General features: G+C 45.0%; 1 protein-coding gene and 1 pseudogene across 1 annotated transcript in view; both read left to right on the top strand.

Annotated features, from left to right (window-relative positions):
* The window catches only part of Pip5k1b (phosphatidylinositol-4-phosphate 5-kinase type 1 beta), a 276,063-nt gene that overhangs the window by 162,638 nt on the left and 90,050 nt on the right, over positions 1-23,375 (top strand). Inside the window, exons 4-6 of the mRNA XM_076561464.1 lie at positions 2,728-2,858; positions 8,211-8,328; positions 17,730-17,882. Coding sequence (XP_076417579.1) covers positions 2,728-2,858; positions 8,211-8,328; positions 17,730-17,882 — 402 coding nt within the window. The remainder of the gene's footprint in view (positions 1-2,727; positions 2,859-8,210; positions 8,329-17,729; positions 17,883-23,375) is intronic.
* On the top strand, positions 23,067-23,169 carry LOC121827055 (U2 spliceosomal RNA; annotated as a pseudogene).

The raw sequence follows: 23,375 nt of genomic DNA, 5'->3' as shown, positions 1-23,375 counted from the left end.
TTCCAGGACAGCCAGAGCTGTAACACAGAGAAACCCTGTCTCAAAACACTCTCCCCACAAAAAGAATCACTCATTTAACTTAGTGTTTTCTGCTGTGGTCTGTGGTACTGCGTTAGCACTGCCAGACATACAAAGTAAAACGTGCTAACCCTTAAGAACAATGTCGAGGTGCTGGGGAAACAGCTCTGGAGACAAAGTGTCTATCGCACAAGCCCAAGGACCTGAGTTCAGATCCCTGGCATCCACATGAAAAGCCAGACTCTGCATAGCCAGCTTTAGAGACCTAGAGTGGGGAGGACCCCTGGAGCTGAACCAGTGAATTCCAAGGTCAGTGTCTCCAAACCGTGAAGGTGAAAAACAATCAAGGCTGACATTCAGCATCATCCTCTAACCTCCACAGGCTTGTGCGCATGCACACACACACCACACACACAAACACAAACAGGAACATATATGCACACAAAAGAATGTATTCTAGGGCCAGTGAGATGTGTCAGAGACCCAAACCTGATGGCCTGAATTCAATCCCTGGAACCCATGTTTTAAAAAATCTAGATGTAGAGACTTGTTACTATAATCCCAGCACTGCTATGGTGGGATGGGAGGTGTGACTCTAGGCCCAGCACTGCTATGGTGGGATGGGAGGTGTGACTCTAGGCCCAGCACTGCTATGGTGGGACGGGAGGTGTGACTCTAGGCCCAGCACTGTTATGGTGGGACGGGAGGTGTGACTCTAGGCCCAGCACTGCTATGGTGGGATGGGAGGTGTGACTATAATCCCAGCACTGCTATGGTGGGATGGGAGGTGTGACTCTAGGCCCAGCATTGCTATGGCGGGATGGGAGGTGTGACTCTAGGCCCAGCACTGCTATGGCGGGATGGGAGGTGTGACTATAATCCCAGCACTGCTATGGCGGGATGGGAGGTGTGACTCTAGGCCCAGCATTGCTATGGCAGGATGGGAGGCAGAGGCAGGAGACTCAATCAGAGCTTGAATGTGCAGCACAGCATTTAAAACAAAAAGAGAGACTCTGCCTCAAAATCAAGTTGAAAGGAGAGAATCAACAGCAAGAAAGTTGTTTTGTGACCCCCACACAGGCCATGGCATGCACACATGGGCATGTGCATACATAGACACACACAAATACATAAATGTACAGAATTTATTCTAATTTCCTTTTTTATTTTGTTATTGTTTTAAAAAGGGTCTCTCAACAGGCAGTGGTGGCACATGCCTTTAATCCCAGCACTTGGGAGGCAGAGCCAGGCAGACCTCTGTGAGTTTGAGGCCAGCCTGGTCTACAGAGCAGGATCCAGGACAGCCACCAAAACTACACAGAGAAACCCTGTCTCAAAAAAAACAAAAAAAAAGGGGGGGGGGGAGGTCTCTCTATCTAGCCCTAGCTATCATGGAACATGCTATGTAGACCAGACTGGCCTCAAACTCATAGAGCTCTACCTGTCTCTGCTTCCAGAGTGCTTGGATTAAAGCCCCACCGTGCCCAGCTATTCTACCTTTCTTAAGTTCAATTATTCTATTCTATTATTGTTGATAGATATAGATTTTAAGATCCTGGCCTTAATTCCCAGTACCACACATGCAGAAAAAAGAAGGAAGGAAAGAAGGAAGGAAGGAAGGAAGGAAGGAAGGAAGGAAGGAAGGAAGGAAGGAAGGAAGGAAAAAAGAAAAAGAAAAACCTATCAACATGTACATGCATGCACACATGTTTGTGTGTACAGTTACACAGGGTAGTTATTCTCTAATTTAACAGCATCTCTGTTTCATTATTAAGATATTTGAAAAGTAGTAAATTGAAAATATTGGTGTCCTGATGTTTCATCTTTTATCACACATCAATACCATATCCTTTATCACAGATTAATGACAAAAATTAATTATAGATCATTGCCAAGACCAGTAGGCAACTTTCAAAATTAAATTTTGTGTGAACACCAAAAACGCCAATAATGTTTTTGCTCTATCACTTCTTATGGAGGGAAATATTCTTACTGATCCACAAGTATGTTATAGGGGGGAAAATCGGATTTTTTTTTTAAACAAATCCAACTGTACCATTTATCTTTGGGTAGAAACTACAATGCTCCTTATTGAAAGTGCTCCATGGAATTGCTAAGTTCTTAGTAAAAAGGAAGGTAGAGATTTTAACCTTTTAACCATAGATACATTTTTTATGAAAGATGTCACACTTAGAAAAATAATTTCATGGTGTGTCAGTGACTTTTCTCCATGGTGACCAAAATGCCTGGCCTGGGCAACTTAACATAGGACAGTTCATTATGGCTCCTGGTTTTGGAGGACTCAGTCATCATGGTTGTGAGAGAATGGAGGAACTGGTGTGTGGCACCAGATGCGTATCCTGGAACTCTTCACCTACAGCTAGATAGGCACAGAGAAAGAGACCTGAAGCAGGACCAGACTATGAGCCTCCCAATGACCTAGGTCTGCCAGTCAGGGTCCATCTTCCAAAGGTTCTACATCCTCCCAAAACAGGAGCTGAGGCCAAGTGTTCAAATGCATGAGCCTATGGGGGATATTCCACAGTCAGTGTGAGAAGTCACACACAGAGACGGATCTGGAATAAATTCTCCTAAGCCCCAGTTTCCTGCCATTTGGGAACAAGAAAGTAGCCTCACCTTCCAGTCGGCTGTCTGTAACCCTGAACAAAGCCCTTGGAGCTAACATGGCACCCTGTGTTTCCTCTGCAGACTGCATCGTCAGCTATTAAAGGTGCTATTCAGCTGGGAATAGGATACACAGTGGGGAATCTCACTTCCAAGCCCGAGCGCGATGTCCTCATGCAAGACTTTTATGTGGTGGAAAGTGTGTTCCTACCCAGGTAAGAACATTTTAATTTGAAATGATTCCATTCCGAGGCAACTTCGCAGTGACTTCCTTCTGGTGAGGGACTTTCCTACCATGTGCATGTCGAGGGTGTGGGGGTGGGACCTGTGGCTCCACCATGTTGTTGCTTAAGAATGTCCTGCATTTCCCCTGTGGAGATGGTGAATGGCATCCATGGGTCAGCTGTAATTAGTTGTGATGGATGCCTGGAAGACTGTGCAGAAGGATCATGGGATTTAGTGGGTGAGGGTAAAGAACTTTCCGAGTAAAGTCTGCCACGTGATTTGAGAGCGCTTCCACTGGGCAGTGCAGGCGCCACGGTTTTGTTGTGACTAATTGAAGAGTGAGCTGGGGCTGCACAAATGGCTCAGCGGTTAAGAGCACTGGATGCTTTTGCAGAGGACCTGGGTTCGGTTCCCAGCACCCACATGGCGGCTCACACCCATCTATAACTCCACTCCCAGGGGATTCAACACCTTCTCCTGTCCTCCAAGGGCACCAGGCATACATATGATACACATTCATGCATATAGGCAAACACTCATACACATAAAATAGAACAAATAAATCTTCTTAAAAATCAATAATTGCTTAAAGAATGGACTGGAGGGACCACAAATGGTCTTGCATCTGAATTAAGACAATAAGTTGTCTTTTATGATGACTTTGACTTAAATTTCCTCCAGAAAAACGTGAGGTAATGCTGTTATTTTGACGCCATGTTTGTGAAACCACCAAAGTTATCCATACATTTATCAGTCTGGGGAAGAAAAAATAAATGGTTTAGAACCAAATACATGGGCTGGTGAGATGACTCAGTGGGTCAGGCACTCACCTCCAAGCCTGACTCCCTGAGTTCAATCCCTAAGGCTCACACTGTAGGAAGATAAAGCGTCTCTCACAAGTGTTCTCTGACCTCACACCAACATATGCATGTGTGCATATGGGTGCACGTGAGCTTGTGCGTACATAAACATGTGCGCACACACAAAATGAATGTAATAAAAAATATCTTTAAAAGCAAATACATGTGGAAATGAAAAACAGTGATGGAACTGTATTCCTGAGGCGTCTCTACGTTGTGTGTTCTATGCCCTAATAAGTAAAAATATTAAAGGCGCTTCCACTATTATAAAAGGCAATCATTGTTCGGTTGAAATGTGTCTACAACTGCACGGGTTTTTCAAAGAAAATGAACTACAGATAAAGACATTTTCCTTGGGGACGCTTACTTTGTCTCTGTGACTCTGAGGAGTGACTTTTCAGACACACGTATTTAAAATGAGCCATTTTGTGGTTGGGCTTGATCTCATCAGTCAGGTGCATAAAGGAAGCCCGTGACAATCATCATCCCTCAGTGTCCATGAGGGTGGGTTCTTGCATCCGAAAGCATCAGAAAAGCCATCAATGCTAAGGTCCCTTACGTAGCACAAACCTGCATATGACTTGCACACATTCTCCTGTATACTTTTTATTGCATTTAGTTTTATGAATGGGTGTGAATACATGCATATGCATCACTATAATCGGACTTTCTTTGGACCACCAGCTCCACAGAGACTTCTTAATAATTATGAAAGTTTGGCCTTAGCTTAGGCTTGTTTCCAACTGGCTCATAAAACTTAAATTAACCCATTTATATTAATCTACATTCTGCCACGTGGCTCCTTACCTCTCCTCAGAACTATATGTCCAACTTCCTCCACATCTTGCTGGTGAATCCCCACCTCTCAGATTCTTCCCAGAAGTCCCACCTATCCTCTCCTGCCTAGCTATTAACCATTTGGCTCTTTGTTAAACCTATCAGAAGGTGCCTCAGGCCAGTAAGGAAGTACAGACACATATCAAATATCCTGCAACAGTTCGCCCCAGAGCCTCTCACAGGAAACATTGTTTTAGGTTAGATAACTCTTTGTGTAGGACTGGGTGCCCCAGGCCCTACCAGTAATGATATCCTAATTACCACAGCAGCCAAATCTCCCCACAAAGTGATAGATACATTGAGTATCTTGATTGTGACTATGGTTTCTGTAAAAAAAAAAAAAAAATAGCAATTCATAGCCAGACATAATGGCACACACTTTAACCCCAGCAATTAGGAGGCAGAGGCAGGTGGATCTCTGAGTTGGAGACCAGCCGGGTCTACACAGTGAGCTCCAAGACAGTCAGAGCTGCACAGTGAGACCCTGTCTTGAAAAAACAAACCAACAAAAAAAGAGCAATTCATACGTTGATTGTATGTATGTGTGTATGTATCAAATAGTTCTCCTCACCCTCATATTGCTAAGCTCATCTGAGGATGTGGGTCAGGGCAAGTGACCAGCACAGGCTCTAGTTGGAAGCAACTGGAACATTCTGAGATCTCTGGAATCTCTAAAGCATGGGTTTACCTCAGTCCTAGAGAACTAATTGCTTGAAGTGACAGGCTGTTTAATTTATTTTTTAACATTGTTTTATATATATTGGCATTTTTCTGCATCTATATCTGTGTATTCCTTGCATGCCTGATGCCCTCAGAGGTCAGAATTGGAGGAAGTCAGATCCCTTGAAACTTGCGTTAGAGATGGCTGTGAGCCACCATGTTGGTGCTAGAAATTGAGTCTGGGTCCTCTTCAAGAGCAGCTAATGTTTTTAACCACATCTCTCCAGCCTCTGACATGCTGTTTTAATTTACCTTCACTCTGAAGCAACAGAATCGGTTTCCCTTAGCAACCAAATGCATTGTGTGCCTTTTTTTATTTTGAAATATCTCAAAGCTATTTTTAGACACCACGTATTTATTCTACAGATCATTTCATTTTGTAGATAGGAGAAGGCCTGGACATTTAAGATTTGAGGACTGTATAACAGTGCCGGCCCAGCTTCTGATTATGGGGTCTTCCAAAATCAACGGAGATAAGTAAAAGAATCATGAGCATCCGGCACCCTGATAAGATGCTCTAGATAAGTTTTCATTACTGGTGGGATAGAGACGGAAGATGTTTTATAACATTTGTACCGTGTGATGTACCGTGTGACCATGAACCTGAGGTGTCAATGGAAAGAAAGCTTTAGTTACCAGCTGTAAATCAAGCATGGTTTTGTTTATTTAACATACAATGTATATTACAATTTTAGCTTACTCCTTTTTTGTTTTATTTCTTTAGACAGGGTCTCACTGTATAGCTCTGGCTGTCCTGGATCTCACTCTGTAGGACAGAACAGCCTTTAACTCACAGAATTCTGCCTGCCTCTGCCTCCTCAGTGCTGGGTTTAAAGGTGTGTGCTTACTGGCTAGCTTACTCTTATTACCTTCCACATTTACAAAAAAAGAAAGGGGGAGGAGAAGGAAGGGGAGAGAGAGAGAGAGAGAGAGAGAGAGAGAGAGAGAGAGAGAGAGAGAGAGAGAGAGAGAGAGAAGAAGTCCATTGGCATATGAAGTAATTAATACCCTAAGATCTTGTCACTTAACCTACAAGTAAATGGTAAAACCAGGACTTGAACCCAAGGTGACTGGTTCTGAATCTCTGCTCTTCTCTCTTTAGAGTCACACAGCTCTGGAGAAGTATTTCTGGCCTCTTTGCCCATAAAAATCTGTGCTTCCCCTCCTGTCCTGTAGGAAAAGCTCTCACTGATGATGCTCTAAATGGCAGTTGTGTTCCAAAAGCTGAGAGTAAAGTTTAAACATCAGTCCATCCTTATGAATAATTACCTGGCTGAAACCAGTGCTGGAGAGAAAGAGTCAGGTGGATCCCTGATGTTCTGTGGCCAGCCAACATAGCTGCATTGATGACTTTCGGGTTTAATAAGAGTCCATGTCTCAAATAAAGGAGAGACCCATTGAGGAAAGATACCACATATCAGCCTTTGGCCTCTGCATCCAAGTGTACACATGCACACATACACACACATGCATGTACCAACACTCACATGTGTACCCAACCACACAACAAGTACATAGACCACACACAACACAACACAAACATGTATTTTCAAAGGGAACGATGTTCACCTCTTTGACCTCCAGGTGCACTGCTTTATATGCACATATATCGTGTGTATGCATTTGTGTCTGTCTGTCTCGTTCCCAAGGAAACCTAAGACTATCGATTTGATACCACCCGGGACTTCAGCATAGTCGTCCGGTTGCTGTTCCCTAGGAAACTTCTTATGATTAGTGGAAGCCAAGGTGAACAACACAAGGCACTCAGAACCAATCGAAAGCAAAGCAAATGAATGCAGCATCGTAAATGCGGCATCCAGCTTCCTGCTTGAACTCTCCAGCCAAAGAATGAAGGGAACTGATGAAAAGAATGCGGGTGTTTCATCTCAGCTCTGACTGGTGAAGGAAATCTGCCCTAATAGCGTGCATAGCTTTGGTGGTATGAGCTCAAAAGCAATAAGCAGGACCCTGAGAAATAGGAAATAGGCCATACTCTGGGCCCGCTGAAAGCCTCCTCCTTCCAAAGCAGGTGCTGTGATTGCTTCTCCTTGCTGACTGTCGAGAGGAAGGAGGTCAGATTTCACACTGACTCTCTTTGCTTCTAACTCTTATTTCTACACGGCTGACATTTGTAAATTATCACATGTCACGTAAATTCTGAAGTCATCCCAGGGGGCATACAGCAGAATGCATGTCCCCTCATAAATGGCAAAACGTTGCCTGAGGAAATGTTTGGCTGTGTTGGCAGGTCACCACACATAGGAATATTCAGCCATGCTGGCTCAGGAAAACAACAACCACTTATAAGTTGGTCTACACTAAGCCCAGGGTCTCATTAAAACATTAGAATGTGATTTATTATAAAGGTTGGGGCCAGGCGGTGATGGCGCATGCTTTTAATCCCAGCACTCGGGAGGCAGAGCCAGGTGGATCTCTGTGAGTTCAAGGCCAGCCTGGTCTACAGAGCGAGTTCCAGGAAAGGTGCAAAACTATACAGAGAAACTCTGTCTCGAAAAACCAAAAAAGAAAAGAAAAAAAGAAAGAAAGAAAGAAAGAAAGAAAGAAAGAAAGAAAGAAAGAAAGAAAGAAAGAAAGAAAGAAAGAAAGAAAGAAAGAAAGAAAGAAAAGTTGATAATTTTCCAAGGAAGGAAAAGCGGAGAGAGGAAGAATGTCTCCCGCACCCCGTGATTGGCAGGGACGGCCTGTGTGGAGGGGCCCACCACCATGTCAGGGTGTCTTTACCCCAGGGCCATTGGCTGACGGGAGCTTCAAGACACCCACGAGCAGAAGGTGGTTGTTTTTTTTTTTTGTTTTTTTTTTTTCCTAGAGATAAAATTGCCCCAGGACTTAGTGCTAGAGTTTAAAGCCAGAGTTGTCTCTGCTGATGTTCCTTCTCTGTTTCCTCTGTGGCTCTTTGAACTGCAGTGAAGGCAGCAATCTGACCCCGGCTCATCACTACCCAGACTTCAGGTTTAAGACCTACGCTCCACTGGCCTTCAGGTACTTCCGAGAACTCTTTGGGATCAAGCCTGATGACTACTTGGTAAGAGCCTATCATTTTCCTTTCTACAGAATGCGTGACGCTATATTGAAGAGCAGCCGTGGCGAGTGGCTGTCTCTTAGAAACCTCGGGAACAGTAGTCGTTCCAAGTTTTATAATGTTTACATATTTGGCTTCAGAAATGCAATTTGATGCCATAACTCTTAACAGATAGCTAGAAAATCTGCTGTGTGGTTAATATTTAAGTAACTGTGGTATTACCATTTCGGGTAATTATCCTAGCAGATACTTTATAATTAATTTAAAAGACTTGGGAGTTTTACTGAGTAGAGTCTGTTTGAATATCTTCCTGTTTTAATTGTCTTATCTCAAACCTGCCTTGGCCCACAACCATTTCCCCTTGACCTGGAATTTCAGATGACATTTAGAAAAGCCGGCTAGTTTTGTTCTCCATATCTCTTCCTACAGAGTCTCTCTCTCTCTCTCTCTCTCTCTCTCTCTCTCTCTCTCTCTCTCTCTCCCTCTCCTCCCTCTCCCTCTCCCCTCTCCCCTCTCCCCTCTCCCCTCTCCCCTCTCCCTCTCCCTCTCCCTCTCCCTCTCCCTCTCCCTCTCCCTCTCCCTCTCCCTCTCCCTCTCCCTCTCCCTCTCCTCTCTCTCTCTCTCTCTCTCTCTCTCTCTCTCTCTCTCTCTCTCCCTTCCCCCCCACCCCTCCTCTGGTTTTTCCAGACAGGATTTCTCTGTGTATCCCTGGCTGGCCTGGGACTCAGAGACTTGCCTGCCTCTGCTTCCCTGGTGTGATAAAAGGCATGCGCCATCACCACCCAGCCCCGCAGTCTATTTTCAAACATATGTTCACATATACACGGGCACATCTATCCTCAGCTGTCCCTTCTGTCTGTCCTCCCTCAGGCACGGCAGCAGGGACAGACACACAGCCTGTGTGTGGTATACAATGCCACCCTCAGGTTTGTCTCATTTCCACTGAAAGGGTCACAGCCTGGTTTTTGTCGAGAGGGGTGGCTTTTCTCCTAATTTGGTTGCTGTTAACACCTTGGAGCTTCTCAAAAGCTGTTTTTAAAGGAGCCGTAGGAAGGATGCCATCAAATACTCACTGTTTTCCCATTCTGGATGCTCTCTGTAAGACTCAGGTGAGATCCTGGAGCGGTGCTTTTCAGGAGTGGTACAACAGTGTTTGTCGCTGATGATAGAATGTTCTGTATTGAAAAGACATAAAGAATGAAATTCAAAACCGGTGTCTGTTCCATGTTAATGAAAGCCCATGTCTTTACTTGGTGCTTAGTAAAATAATGATTTCTTTTTTTTAATATTGTGTGTGTGTGTATATGATGTTTGCATGCATGTATTTCTGAGTGAGGCCGATGCCCATGCCACATTGTATATGTGTGTGTGTGTGTGTGTGTGTGTGTGTGTGTGTGTGTGTTTACACATATATATTTCTGAGTGAGGCCATGCCCATGCCACATTGTATGTGTGTGTGTGTGTATATGTTTACACATATGTATTTCTGTGTAAGGCCCATGCACATGCCACATTGTGTGTGTGTGTGTGTGTGTGTGTGTGTGTGTTTACACATATGTATTTCTGAGTGAGGCTATGCCCATGCCACATTGTGTGTGTGTGTGTGTGTGTGTGTGTGTATGTTTACACATATGTATTTCTGTGTAAGGCCCATGCACATGCCACATTGTGTGTGTGTGTGTGTGTGTGTGTGTGTGTGTGATGCTTACACATATGTATTTCTGTGTGAAGCCATGCCCATGCCACATTGTGTGTGTGTGTGTGTGTGTGTGTGTATGATGCTTACACATATGTATTTCTGTGTGAAGCCATGCCCATGCCACATGTCTCTTGTCTGCTGCTGCACTGTGTTCTAGTTACACTGCTCTAGTCGGCCTGTGAGCCGCTGGCATGTTCTCCTTCTCCACCTCCAGTCTCCCTGAAGGAGTCTTGGGATTACAGACACCACCGCATCTGGCTTGTACGTGGGTTCCAGGGAGCCAGACTCAAAGCAACAGGTTTTGTGGCAAGCCTTTACCCACTGAGCCATTTTACAGCCCAGAAAGTCACGATTTCTTCCCAGTGACGTAAGCTGCAGAACTAATTCTCTACAGAGCAGTGATGGTGCTCTAGCAAGGTCCTGGGCATCCTGGCCGCTGCAAGTCCCGGTGGTTCTTTTTGCCTCTCTGTCCCTCTGAAATCCTGACACCTGTCTCTCTCACTCCCAACGCAAGCACTTGTGCCTGTTCTGGAGGTGTGTTAGGATTCTTGAGTTTCTGGTTATTTGGTAATAACTGAGGGTCACCATCTCTCAGAAAATATGTTTAGGGAACCCAGTGGGGTTTCATAATGAAAAGGGCAAGGTCACTCTCTTCCCTTGGGCCACACACTGGAAACTAATGGCTTTTCCTTCTGGATACCCTTAAACTTCTGACCAACCAAAGAGATATCACAACGGTTCACAGCTCTGCTAACACAGGCGTCTGTCACAGCACTGGGTAAGATGTGACAAGATGGCTGCTCATCTCAGCCCTGGGAAAGCTCCCTCTGATCACCTCTGATCACACACAGTTGCTCTCTTCAGGAAAGTTCTTTTCTAAACAACTTCTCATATAGCTTCCCTTCGTTTCCTTAACGAACGAGTCTTTAAACCAGAAGAGTATTCTTCATAGCGTAGGAGAACTTACCAAGGAGTCTAGGAGACTGCCAATGGTCTCAAAGTCCTCATCTGTCTACCTTGCCTCCAGATGTTCTGGAGACACTTTCCACTAGCCTCATGTTCTTCATCCACCAAGTCCCAGACACCAAGCATAGTCTCCAGGTCGCCTCTCTCCACCCGTCACATGGCAATAGTCCATCCTGAAGAACGCTGAAGAAGTCTAATCCATCTCTCGAGGCACATTTTGGAGCTGTTAAGCTCAACTAAAGCACAGAAAACAAATGGGCATGTCTCAAAAAGGTCTCTGTAAAGAAAGAAAGGATGTGACACAAATACCAAGTCCTGGCATCTGTCAGGTGGAGCTGTTGAAACCCACAACTGTGGCGACGATGCATGGCTGTAAGCAGGGGAAGAGAGAAGAGACCATTAGTGAGTGGTTGCCAGCTCCGTAGATTTCAAATCGCATCCCTGTTAGCTTGGTTCCATCGTGTCTGGATTTCTGCCAGAATTATTGTGTCTGTGTTCCCAGATTCATTAAAATTCACCATGTGCTTGCTGATTACAAGTTTCAGGTCTTAGCACATGTAATTTGGATAGGGAGGCATCAGGGTGAAGTGCTTCCAAGTGCACAGCACTGTGAATTCTTCCTTATTTGTTCCTAGACAAGCATCTGCCACCCAAGAGGCCCTGGGCATGTCCATCTCTGCTGCAGCGACAAGCTGTTTGCTCTTTCCCTCTCCTCCAGGTTTTCACAAGTCCAGTGTAACTCAAAGGAGTTACTTGTAGGAATTTTTATTCTTACCTCCACCAGTAAGAGCGAAAGCAGATCGAGTGTTGCACGCCATCAGGGAATAGTAGGGGAGTTCATCTGTGCCACGTGATACAAGTTTACATTGTTAGTTTACCTTGGCAGAGCCCACTGGGATACACTTTCTTTCCAGTGGATGTAGGAGAGAAGCCTTGCAGAAAATTGAGATGAGAAGGTGCACACATTTGAGCAGCTTTCATAAATGAAATGTGCTTGGAAGGCACCTAGAGCCCAGGAGCGCATGTGGAGACTTGTTGATCACAGCTGATTAAGTTCTCTTTGTTTGACCTTTAAAATCAGCCTTTAGAAGTTGCCGAGAACATGCTCATGAAGCTCCAGGGTTCTGGAGTGGAAATCATATTCCTATCTAGTATCATTATCTCAGTTACCTACATAGCCATGATGTGCTGTTCGTAATGCTAATTCAAAATGTTACTAAAATAGGTCAGACAAATGCCTATTGATTGTCTTTGATAAATTACATACGGAAGAGTATTTGACAAATAACTGATCAAGTGTCCCCATAACAGGTCAGTGCTTATGGAGAATGTTGATACTTTATTGGGAGAGATATTTAGGTCTGAATCTAGGTTTTTCCAGACAGATTGTTCTCTCTTTTGTTTTAAACAATAATTTTATTGTGAAGTTTATACAATGTATTGTGAATACAGTCACTCCCTCCCCAACTCCTCCCCTAAGTACCTTTTCTACCCTCCCCTCCCTACTTGCCCAACTTTGAGGTCCCCCCCCCATTTCTACTGCCCAAATCCTCTTTGGAGTGGGGTCCGCCCTGCACTGGGATTGACCTCCCAGGGGTCACATCATTCAAGAAAACCGAATCTCCCTCGCCCAGCAGCCATCGAGTGCCAATAGCTCCTTAGTTAGTGCTGGGGTTGCTTGCCCGTGTCCCTGCTCTCCGCTAAGATTTTGTTTACCTTGAGCTGGTGTGGGTCTCATGCGTACTTCTAGACAGGTTTCCTTGCCTTGCCCCATGATCCCGCCTATGCGCTCCTTCTGTTCTTTTATTTTTATTCCTACGCATGGGGAGATTCTATGGGCAACTGAGTTGCGGTGAATAAAGTCAGAATTTCTGGAGAGTCTGGGATCTGACTTCATTTTTCATAAGAGCCTGGGATCCGCGGCAGGGTCCTGCATTCATGATTCTATAACAGACTCAGCCTCCTTCTCGCTTCCATCAGGACGTCCGGATTGTGTTTGAAGATAGCGTCTCCTAGGTGTTTGTCTAAAATGCACCATACATGCTGGGAGAGCCAGTTCTTACTTGCCCAGAGGAAGTGTGCCCTGAGGCTGGGTGCCACATTCACCTACGAATCATCATGTACTAAGAATTTTAAAATAGTTGTAATAAGAAGTTACTCTGTCTGGGGCCTCAAGAGCATTCACCTTAAAAGTCATTCAGCTGGGGCTGGAGAGATGGCTCAGTGGTTAAGAGCACTGGCTGCTCTTCCAGAGGTCCTGAGTTCAATTCCCAGGAACCTCATGGTGGCTCACAACCATCCGTAATGAGATCTGGTGCCCTCTGCTGGCCTGCAGGTATACATGCAGACAGAACACTGTATACATAATAAATACCACTGTATACATAATAAATAAATAAATCTTTTTTTAAAAAAAAGTCGTTCAGCTGATTCAAAATTAGTTCTTTTTGGGTTTTGTTGTTGTTGATGTTGTTCTTTTGTTTTGTTTTGAGACAGATCTCACAGTGTAGCCTTGACTAGCCTATGTAGACCATCTGGCCTTGAACTGACAGAGACCCACCCGACTCTGCCTCCTAAGTGCTGGGATTAAAGGCATACACCACCACACCTATTGATATTTTTCTGTTCCTTTTGGAGGGTTTCCTGAGCCTCCAGCTTAGTCACTCAGTGTCACGTAAGCCATGACTGGAAGAGCCACCATGTTAAAAACACCAATTAATCCGCTCGTGCCCTGTCTACTGTCCCCTCCAATCCATGTGGATGCTTGGCTGGCACACATGACTGGGCAGGGCCCTCTGCTTCCTTCTGGCTAAAGAAGTTTCTTGTCCACAGTCTGATGGTTATTGTGTTTTCCCAGCCTCTCCTCAGGATGCAGGTGAGGACGGGAGCTTTTTTGATGCTTAGCAAAAGAGTGTCAGGAGGCTAGGCCAGCTGGGTGTGGCCAGCATGCAGAAGGCTGAGGAAGGATGATTGTGACTTGGAGGCCATCCTTGACTATACAGCAAGACCTTATATTATAAAAAAAAGAAAAGAAAAGAAAAAGCCAGTGGAGAGGGGCTGAAAGATGGGAGTTGCCAATGGCTTAGGAATAAACACTTCCTTCTTCCTCTTCTGGCATAAGTGTATTTCCCTTGCCTATGATGCTGTCAAAGCAAGATAATGTAAAAGGAGACATCTACAAACTGCCTTTAGTCATTTCTATTCATCTTTATCTCTCTGTCTCTCTTTCTATGTCTCTGTCTCTCTATCTCTCTCTCTCTCCAACCCCACCTCCAACTCCACCACCTGCTCTCTTTCCTGTGTTGGGGAACTAGATATTCACAAACAGCTTTGAGGAGTTTTCAACCTTATTTTTAGCTGCCTAAATTATATCTTCAAGATATGATTCCATGTGTTATGACACTATGTTAAACAGAACAGTGTGGTTCTGGGAAGGGGAAGCAGACTCATAAACCAATGGAATAAGACAATGAGTAACCAGTGGAATAAGAGACTGGAAATAAACCGTCACATCTACTGCAAATAGGTTTTTCAACAACAACGTCAAGAACACCCACACCCACAAAAAGGACTGTCTCTTCTATTAGTTGTGTTGGGAAAACTGGTTATGTAGGGCCTGGAAAGATAACTTAATGGTTAAGAGCACTGGCTGTTCTTGCAGAGGACCTGAGTCAATTCCCAGCACCCACTTGGCACCTCACATCCGTCTGTAACCCCAGTCTCAGGGGATCTGTCTCCCCCTTCTGGACTCTACAGGTACTGCATGTATGTGGTACACAGCCATGCATTCACACAAACCACTCATAGACATAAAATAAAAGTAAAATAAAATCTCAAAAAAGAATCTGGTTATCCTCATGCAGGAAAAAGTGAAGCCAGACCCGTATCCCAGGCTGGGAATGTAACTCAATGGTAGAACATTGCCTAGTGTGCGTGAGGACTCAGTTTTCACCCCCAACACTGCAGAAATACAGTGAGAAGGCCAGGAGTCAAGGGTTTATGTCATGAATAGAGCTTCAGAGAAAGACTGATGGGTGAGACACCTGGAAAGTGACACTGGGCCACTTGTGGTCATGACATGCTGTCAGGAGTCATGGGAAGATGTGACACAATGGAGGTCAAGGTTTACCTTTAGAAAGACCCCTGGTGTCCAGAGGAGAGGGCACTGGCAGGGGAGAGGGCATGAGAGCTGCCGTTGAGAGCATGCCGTAGAGGCCAGACAGAGTGGAGAGAAGCACTGAACTTGGGTTTTGGCCGGAGAGCTGGTGAAAGGAGGCGGGCAGAATCCAGCCTCTGGATACAAATGAGGAAATACAAAGTGTCAAGGCTAGACACGGAGATGACTAGTGTTTCACCCCTGAAGATAAGGAAATAGAGGAGAAGTGAAAGATAGGGGCCAGATGATTTAGAGACGATCTTCTGCTATGTGGGGTGTATACTGCTCAAGGGCTCCTACCTGGCTGAAAGGAAGGAATCCTTCCAGAGGCTGGCATCCAGCCCTTCTTCCACTCACCACACTTGGATTCTGGCCAAGAGCTGGATCTTCCATGGTTAAAAGAAAAAAAAAAACCTTTTCATTTGTACAACAACAAAATAAAAGCCATGTAATTTGTTTTTTGTTGAGGCATGGTTTTTCTATGTAGTGGAACTCACTGTCCTGGAACTCCCCATGTAGACCAGGCTTGCCTTGAACTCACAGAGGGCCACCAACCTCTGCTAGGATTAAAGGCATATGCCACCCTGCTCAGCAAAGCCATATAATTTAATGATGGCCTTGAACTGAATCTGATTGTGTGCTTGTCACATGTAAAGTTTGAGTTATAACCAAGTAGAGATATCAATTATAATGTTAGACCCATCTGGAGCCCTGGAGTCCTGGGATGGATATGTCACATCATCCTTTGTGTAATCGGCAACAGTGGAGAGTGTCCCCTGGGGGAAGAGAGGAAAGAGAAGAGAGAGGTTCCATGTTGAAGGGATGCATATGCACAGGCACTTGACCTTCAGCTGGGCCTTCACAGGAGTGCTGTAAACAGCATCTCCTGCTGCTTTCCTGATTAACGATCTCACAGACAGATATGAATACCCCAGGTTCTGTTGTGTGGCCCTGGGGGTGGGGAGAAGGGAGATCATACCTCTTTTCCATGTCAGGGTTATAAAAATAAATGGAAGCCGGGCGGTGGTGGCGCACGCCTTTAATCCCAGCACTCGGGAGGCAGAGGCAGGAGGATCTTTGTGAGTTCGAGGCCAGCCTGGGCTACCAAGTGAGTCCCAGGAAAGGCGCAAAGCTACACCGAGAAACCCTGTCTCGAAAAAACCAAAAAAATAAATAAATAAATGGAAATCTCCCAGAGAAGTACCTGAGTTTACCTGGAGCCTCCTTGTAAAGCTCATAGATAGTACTTACTCTTTCAAAGAGGCCACGGTGGGGCTGGAGATATGGATCAGCAGTTCAGAGTACTTGTTCTTGTGTGGGCCCTGGTTCAGTTTCCAGCTTCCACACGTTAGCTAACAACCATCTGTAACACCAGGTCCAGAGTATCTGATGCCCTTTTTCTGGCATATGTGGCCATGGCATACTTTAGTGCTAGGCAGTGATGGCACACAACTTTAATCCCAACACTTGGAAGACAGAGGCAGGTTGGTTTCTGAGTTCAAGGGCAGCCTGGTCTACAGAGTTATGGGACAGCCTGGAACTATACAGGGCTACACAGAGAAGCCCTGTCTCTCGGGATCGGGGAGTACTTTAGCCAACCTAAGAAATGGCTCATTAGTAAGGTACTTGCCTTGAAATCACGAAAACCTGAGTTCAATCCTCAAAACCCACTTTAAAATGATAAGCATGATAACAACACTCTCATAATCCTAGCAGTGGGGAGGGGGGGGGGTCACTGGGGTTTACTGGCCTATGGTCTAGCCTAGTTATTCAATTTATTAATTAATGTGCTTCAGACCAATGAGAGACTGTCTCAAAAGAGCTGGGTGGCGTTCTTGAGGATGGTACCCAAGGTTGTCCTTTGATGGACACACAGGCACATGCACACATGCATGCATGCACGCACGTGCGCACGCACACACGCATGCACTTAAAACAAGGGTCCTTTAACCATGCATGGTGGCATAGGCCTGTAGTCACATCACTGAGGAGGTGGAGGCAGGAAAATCATCAATTTGAGATCATCTTGGCCTACACAGAGCGACCCTATCTCAAAAAAAAAAAAAATAGAGTATACTTTAACTTTGTGTGTGTGTGGTATATCTGTGTGTACATGTTCTTGTGTGCACATGTGTATGTGCAGCCGCATATATGTGTGGGGGGGTGGAAGTGAAAGTCAATGTCAGATGCTTTCCTGTATTGTTTATTCTCTGTCTTATTTCGAGACGAGACCTCTCACTAAACGGGAATTCACAGATTCAGCAAGACTAGCCGGGTTTGGAGCTCCAGGGATCTATGCTCCCGTCTCGGGCACCCCAGTACCAGGTGCAAGCCACCTCACCCACTTTCTACGTGGCTGCCGAGGGTCCAAAGGCAGGTCCCCAGGCTTGCAAACACTCTCCCTGGCCCCCACAATTTGCTTTAAGTGTTTGCTTAGGAGTGGGCACTGTGGCTCATCAGAGAACATCTACCAGGCCTGACAAGGTCCTGGGTTCGGTCCAGCACTGTGAAATCATAAACAAGTGTGTACATACATACATAAAAATGATGATGTGTGTGTGTTTACCTTTTTCCCTCTCTCAGTACTCCATCTGCAGTGAACCCCTGATAGAACTGTCCAATCCTGGAGCCAGTGGATCCTTGTTTTTTGTGACCAGCGATGATGAATTTATCATCAAAACCGTTCAGCATAAGGAAGCAGAGTTCTTGCAGAAGCTGCTGCCGGGCTATTACATGGTAAGGGCTGCACACGGCTACAGTGTCTGCCTTAGGGGCTATTACCTTCTTTGGAGGGCTTTGTTCCTGTGTGTGTTCCTTTTTTTGCATTTAGACTATGCTGTAGCCTTCATTGGAAAGATTTTAAGAAGTAATAGCCAGAGGCTAGCAGGAGAGCTCAGTGAGTTTACCACACAAGCCTGGTAAACTGAGTTCAGTCACCAGGACTCTCATGGGAGAAGGAGAAAACCAGCTTCACAAAATCATCCTCTGATCCTCTGAGTATGGCATGCAAATCATTTTACATACATACATGCTAATAATAATAATAAATTTTGGCCGGGCGGTGGTGGCGCACGCCTTTAATCCCAGCACTCGGGAGGCAGAGCCAGGCGGATCTCTGTGAGTTCGAGGCCAGCCTGGGCTACCAAGTGAGCTCCAGGAAAGGCGCAAAGCTAGGCAGAGAAACCCTGTCTCGAAAAAACCAAAAAAAAAAAAAAAAAAAAAAAAAATAATAAATTTTAATTCTAAGAAGTGATAACCAGCCATGGTGGTGCACACCTGTGATCCCACCCTTTGGAAGGCTGAGACATGAGTTCAAGGCCAGCCTGGGATGCACTGAGAGACCCTGTATCATAGAGAAAATGATGGAAATGAGATCGGAGTAGTGGAGCATAGTTGTTGAATCACTGCCCTAGGTTTAAGGGCAGCTCAGTCGTCACCTCACTGTGGCCCTGGTAAGTGAAGCTGCCACGGAACCTTTGCTCTCTCGTCCTTTAAAAGCCGGAAACAGTGTCTTTGCAGTGCCGGTGTAGTGATAAAGGAAGAGGCAGGAAGTAATGCTCTCTGCAACTGGCATTGGTCATTCTGTCGATGGTGACAGCCATTGATTGCCTGCTCTGGTAAGGAAGGCATTGGTATCGGTCCCATTAAGTTCTCTAAGCCTTACAGCAACCTGAGGCTGTTGTTGTTGTTGTTGCCAGGGCATAGATGAGGCAGCTGAGGCAAAGATAAACTGGAAAAAAAGACAAGCGATTCGGAGAGAGAAAGAGTGAGCTGCGGAAGTCAGTCTAGAAGAGGCTACATCCCAGCTCCTCCACCATACACCAGCACCTGATCTACACTAGCTCTTCTTACATACTACATGCCAGCATTCAGGACCATAGGTTGAACATAGGCTGTCTTAGGTACTTTCCTATGGCTGTGAAGAGGCACCATGACCAATGCAACTCTTATAAAAGAAAGCATGTCATTGGGAGCTTGCTTGCACTTGTAGGAAGCAGATAGGCATGGCACTGGAGCAGTAGCCATGAACTTTACATCCTGATCTGCAGGGAATAGGGAGAGAGAGAGAGAGAGAGAGAGAGAGAGAGAGAGAGAGAGAGAGAGAGAGAGAGAGAGAGAGAGAGAGAGAGCCTGGATTATTTTTAGAAATTTATTTCTTTAATTTTTATTTATGTGTAAGTATGTGTGTCATGCTGTGAATGCGTGTGTGCGCGTGTGCGTGTGCGTGTGTGTGTGTGTGTGTGTGTGTGTGTGTGTGTGCTCCCAGAGGCCAGAAGAGGTTGCCAGATCCCTAGAAGTTGGAGTTATAAATGACTGAGTGCTGGGAACCAAACTCAGGTCACTTGGAAGATCACTAAGTGCTTTTAACCACAAAGCCCAGCTCCAGTGACAGCTTCTGAACAAGGCCACACATTCTAATAAGTAAATAAATGGATAAATAAATAAGGGCACACATGGGCTCTACATTTACCAAGTTCTAAGGGTTCACAGAAGTCAGGCATGATGGCTTCTAATCAAGCACTTGAGGGGCTGAGGCAGAATTACTCGAAGTCCAATACCAGTAATTCCAGGTCAGCCTGTACTTCAGAATAAGACACTGTCTCAAGGGGAGATGGGGGATGGGGAGGGGAGACTTGTAAAATCTGGGGGAGCAAGAGTCCTCTCCCTAGAAATAATAGAGGAGGAGCCCTGCCATTATTGGCCCTTGTCACAACTGTGTTGGAATCTCCGAGTGCCTTTGTGGAAGCCTCTAGAACAGAGAAGAGTGTACTCAATGTTCTTGTAACACAATTGACAATGAAGAGATCTTCAAGAAAATAAGCCAGGGCTGGAGAGATGGCCCAGTGGTTAAGAGCACTTGATGATCTTCCAAAGGACCTGAGTTCAGCTCCCAGCACTCAGTCGTCTGTAACTCCAATTCCTAGGGATCTGGCAACCTCTTCTGGCCTCTGGGAGCACACACACATGCAGAGCATGACACAAATGCTTACACATAAATAAAAACTATAGAAAATAAAATCAGAAGTTTCTAGAAATAATAAGAGTCCTTCCGAGTAGCAAACTATAAGATAAATTTGTGCTCAGATAGATTTTCCCATTCGGTTTCATTTTCTAGAAGACACTAGAGGAGTCTGTGAGGGGAAAGATCCTGCTTGTGATGGTGGTCATTTAGGGTGAAAATTATTAGAATACTGAAGGGGAACATATAGGAAGACACTGTAATTCTCTTTGGGAAACAAGTCACAGTGAGTGTAACATAGAAACAATGGTCAGTTGAGGAAAAATTATAATAAGAAAAACTCTGAAATGTTTAAATCTTTCAAAACAAATGTTTGCAAATCTGTCTGACCTGAGAGTGAAGCTGGGACTCTGTGGGAGGGGGGAGGACCAGCAGCTGGGGAGCAGAGCTGGGGAGCAGAGCTGGGGAGCGGAGGGTGCAGATATGAGCGAGTTAGGGCGATGTGTGAGCACCCGAGTTCTCTAGTGTGATCTGATTTTGTTCTGTTGTAAGCTCATGTACAGCTAGCTTTCCTATACAGCCCAGGATCACCTGCTTAGGGATGGTAACACCCACAGTGGACTAGGTCCTTCTACATCAAGACGGTTCCCCACAGACATGCAATAGGCCTATCATATCTAGAAAATTCATCTATGGAGGCTTTCCTACCCGACTCTAGGGTGTGTCGAACTTACGATTAAAGCTAAAAGAATTCAATGAAGTCCATTACTTTATATGCTATCTAAAAACATTTAAAAAAAAGTCCTTTTTAAAAGGAGAGTAATGTGAAGGAAACTACAAATTGTTATTTAAAGATGTAAAAAGATGTGAAACAATGGCAGTACATACATTGTCCTTGAACTTGCTATTGTAAAGTGAGTGTAAGTGCCAAGCAAGCATGGAGGCCTGTCTGTGATCCCAGTGCATGAGAGGTGGAGGCGAGATCCCCAGAACAAGCAGGCTGGCTAAACTAGCAGAATCCATGAGCTCTGGGTTGAAATGAGAGACCCTGCCTCAAAATGTAAGGTAGAAAGGGACTGAAGAAAACGCCCAGTATGAATGCATGGCCTCCACCTGCATGCATGCACACAGGTGCCCACATGCATACAAACACATTTACAGCCAGGCATCTACCATGTGCGCGCGCGCACACACACACACATTGGGAAGCTGAAGGAAGAATGGGGACCAATGAAGACTGTTTTTCTTTTTCCACAATGTGATTCCCAGGGACCAGGGACTTGGGTTGTCAAGGCTTAGCAGCCACTGCCTTTACCCACCGAGCCATCTCGATGACCCGTTAATCACATTCATTGTTCTATGCCCTTTAATAGGTTATTTAAATATCCCACTTACTCTTAAAATGCATCAAGAATGGGTATGTGTGCTGGCTAGTTTTGTGTCAACTTGCAGAAGCTGGAGTTATCGTAAAGTTATCTCAACCTCAATTGAGAAAATACCTCCATAAGATCCAGTGTAAGGCATCTTCTTGAGTAGTGATTAATGGGGGAGGGCCCAATCCATCATGGGTGGTGCCATCCCTGGGCTGGTGGTCCTGGGTTCTGTAAGAAAGCAGGCTGAGAAAGGCATGAGGAGCAAGCCAGTAAGCAGCACTCCTCCATGGCTTCTGCATCAGCTCCTGCCTCCAGGTTCCTGCCCTGCTTGAGTTCCCTCACCCACTGCTTTTGATGATAAACAGTGATATAGAAATGTAAGCCGAATAACTACCCCCCCCAACTTGCTCTGGTCATGATGTTTCATCACAGCAATAGTAACCCTAACTTAGACAGTATGTCTTCTCCATTTTTATAATAAAAAGACCAGGTACTAGGAGAAAATGTTTACTCCACATAGAAGAAGAAAAATATAAAATCCCATGATGGATGAAGAACTGCAGCCATGATGAAACACAGAAGAATGAGCAAATGGTATTAGCACAGAATTTTCCTTGAGGAAGCGAAAATGTATCAAGAACAGTGACTGTCTTCAGTAGCCAGTGGCGCTCAGCTTTTCAAAACTGTCATTTTCATCAGCCCTGCCTAGAAAGATATTGGCATCTGGTAGCATTTGGTATCGGTGCAAGTAACAGGAATGTGTGCTTGCAAATTGGGCTCACCGATGAGGAAGACAGTTTTGCAAGCAGAATTCAGTTTTAGACTATTCGCCATTTACTCCCCAGCAATTAATTTTCTCCTTAGCTACCTTGGAGAGTAGTCACTAGCAGTACCCATCGGGTCTTCGCCTGTGTTCAGTTGACGCTAATTTGGAGCATTATGTCCGTGTTTGATTCGACTGTTACAGCTGCGAGTTTAGAGTGGTGATGTTGCTGTTCCAAGAGCAGATTTAGAAAGAAATTAGAGACAGCAGAGACACTTGTGCGTCCATCCATTCTAGCTGTTTACCAACAGAGGGATGGAGATAGAAAATGTGGTGCACAGATACAACGGAACTTCTTTTCAGCCATAAAGAGGAATGAAATTATGCCATTTCTAGGGAAAAACAGTGCAACTGGAGGTCATCATATTAAGTAACCCAAGTCAGTCTCAGAAAATATCACTTGTCTCATTTCTGACCCTTAGATGCATAAAAATCCTGTTTGTATAGACAGTGAGATGGCTGGCTAGGTAGAGACACCTGCCACCAAGCCTGGTGGCCCGGGTTCGATCCCTGGGACCCACACGGTGGAGAAAACCACCTTCCAGGCACAGGTTTTTGCTCTCACCTACACTTTCAGGCCACGGCATGTGCACACCTGCATGTTCCCACACAAATAAATGGAAATGGAATTTTTAAAATGTGAGCAACCAGTTGGTTATCCAATGCCAGATAGTCATCCCTGAAGACATACACATACAAGCAACATAATACAGACTGACCAGGTCATCTTTATATATTATATTTATATTAAATGTGATGCATGCATCGCTTCTCGGCCTTTTGGCTAAGATCAAGTGTAGTATCTGTTCTTATCAGTTTAAATGTGATGCATACATATAGATAACAACAATTTTTTAAAAAGGCCATGAGTTTGAAAGAGAGTCAGGGAAGAGATGTGGGAGGGTTAGAGGGAGGAAGAGGAAGGGGAAAAATGTAATTATATTATAATCTCAAAAAAATTTTCCAGTATGTAACAATATATGACATGAAAGGGTCAGATTTCTAGGGAACGAATGAGAAGGGGAGGGGAGGTGGGAGAGGGCAGGAAGTGTAAACTCTCACCTTTCTATAGT

Source organism: Peromyscus maniculatus, chromosome 1 (assembly GCF_049852395.1).
Source record: "Peromyscus maniculatus bairdii isolate BWxNUB_F1_BW_parent chromosome 1, HU_Pman_BW_mat_3.1, whole genome shotgun sequence".
Taxonomy (NCBI): Eukaryota; Metazoa; Chordata; class Mammalia; order Rodentia; family Cricetidae; genus Peromyscus; species Peromyscus maniculatus.
This window is presented reverse-complemented; position numbering and strand designations above follow the sequence as displayed.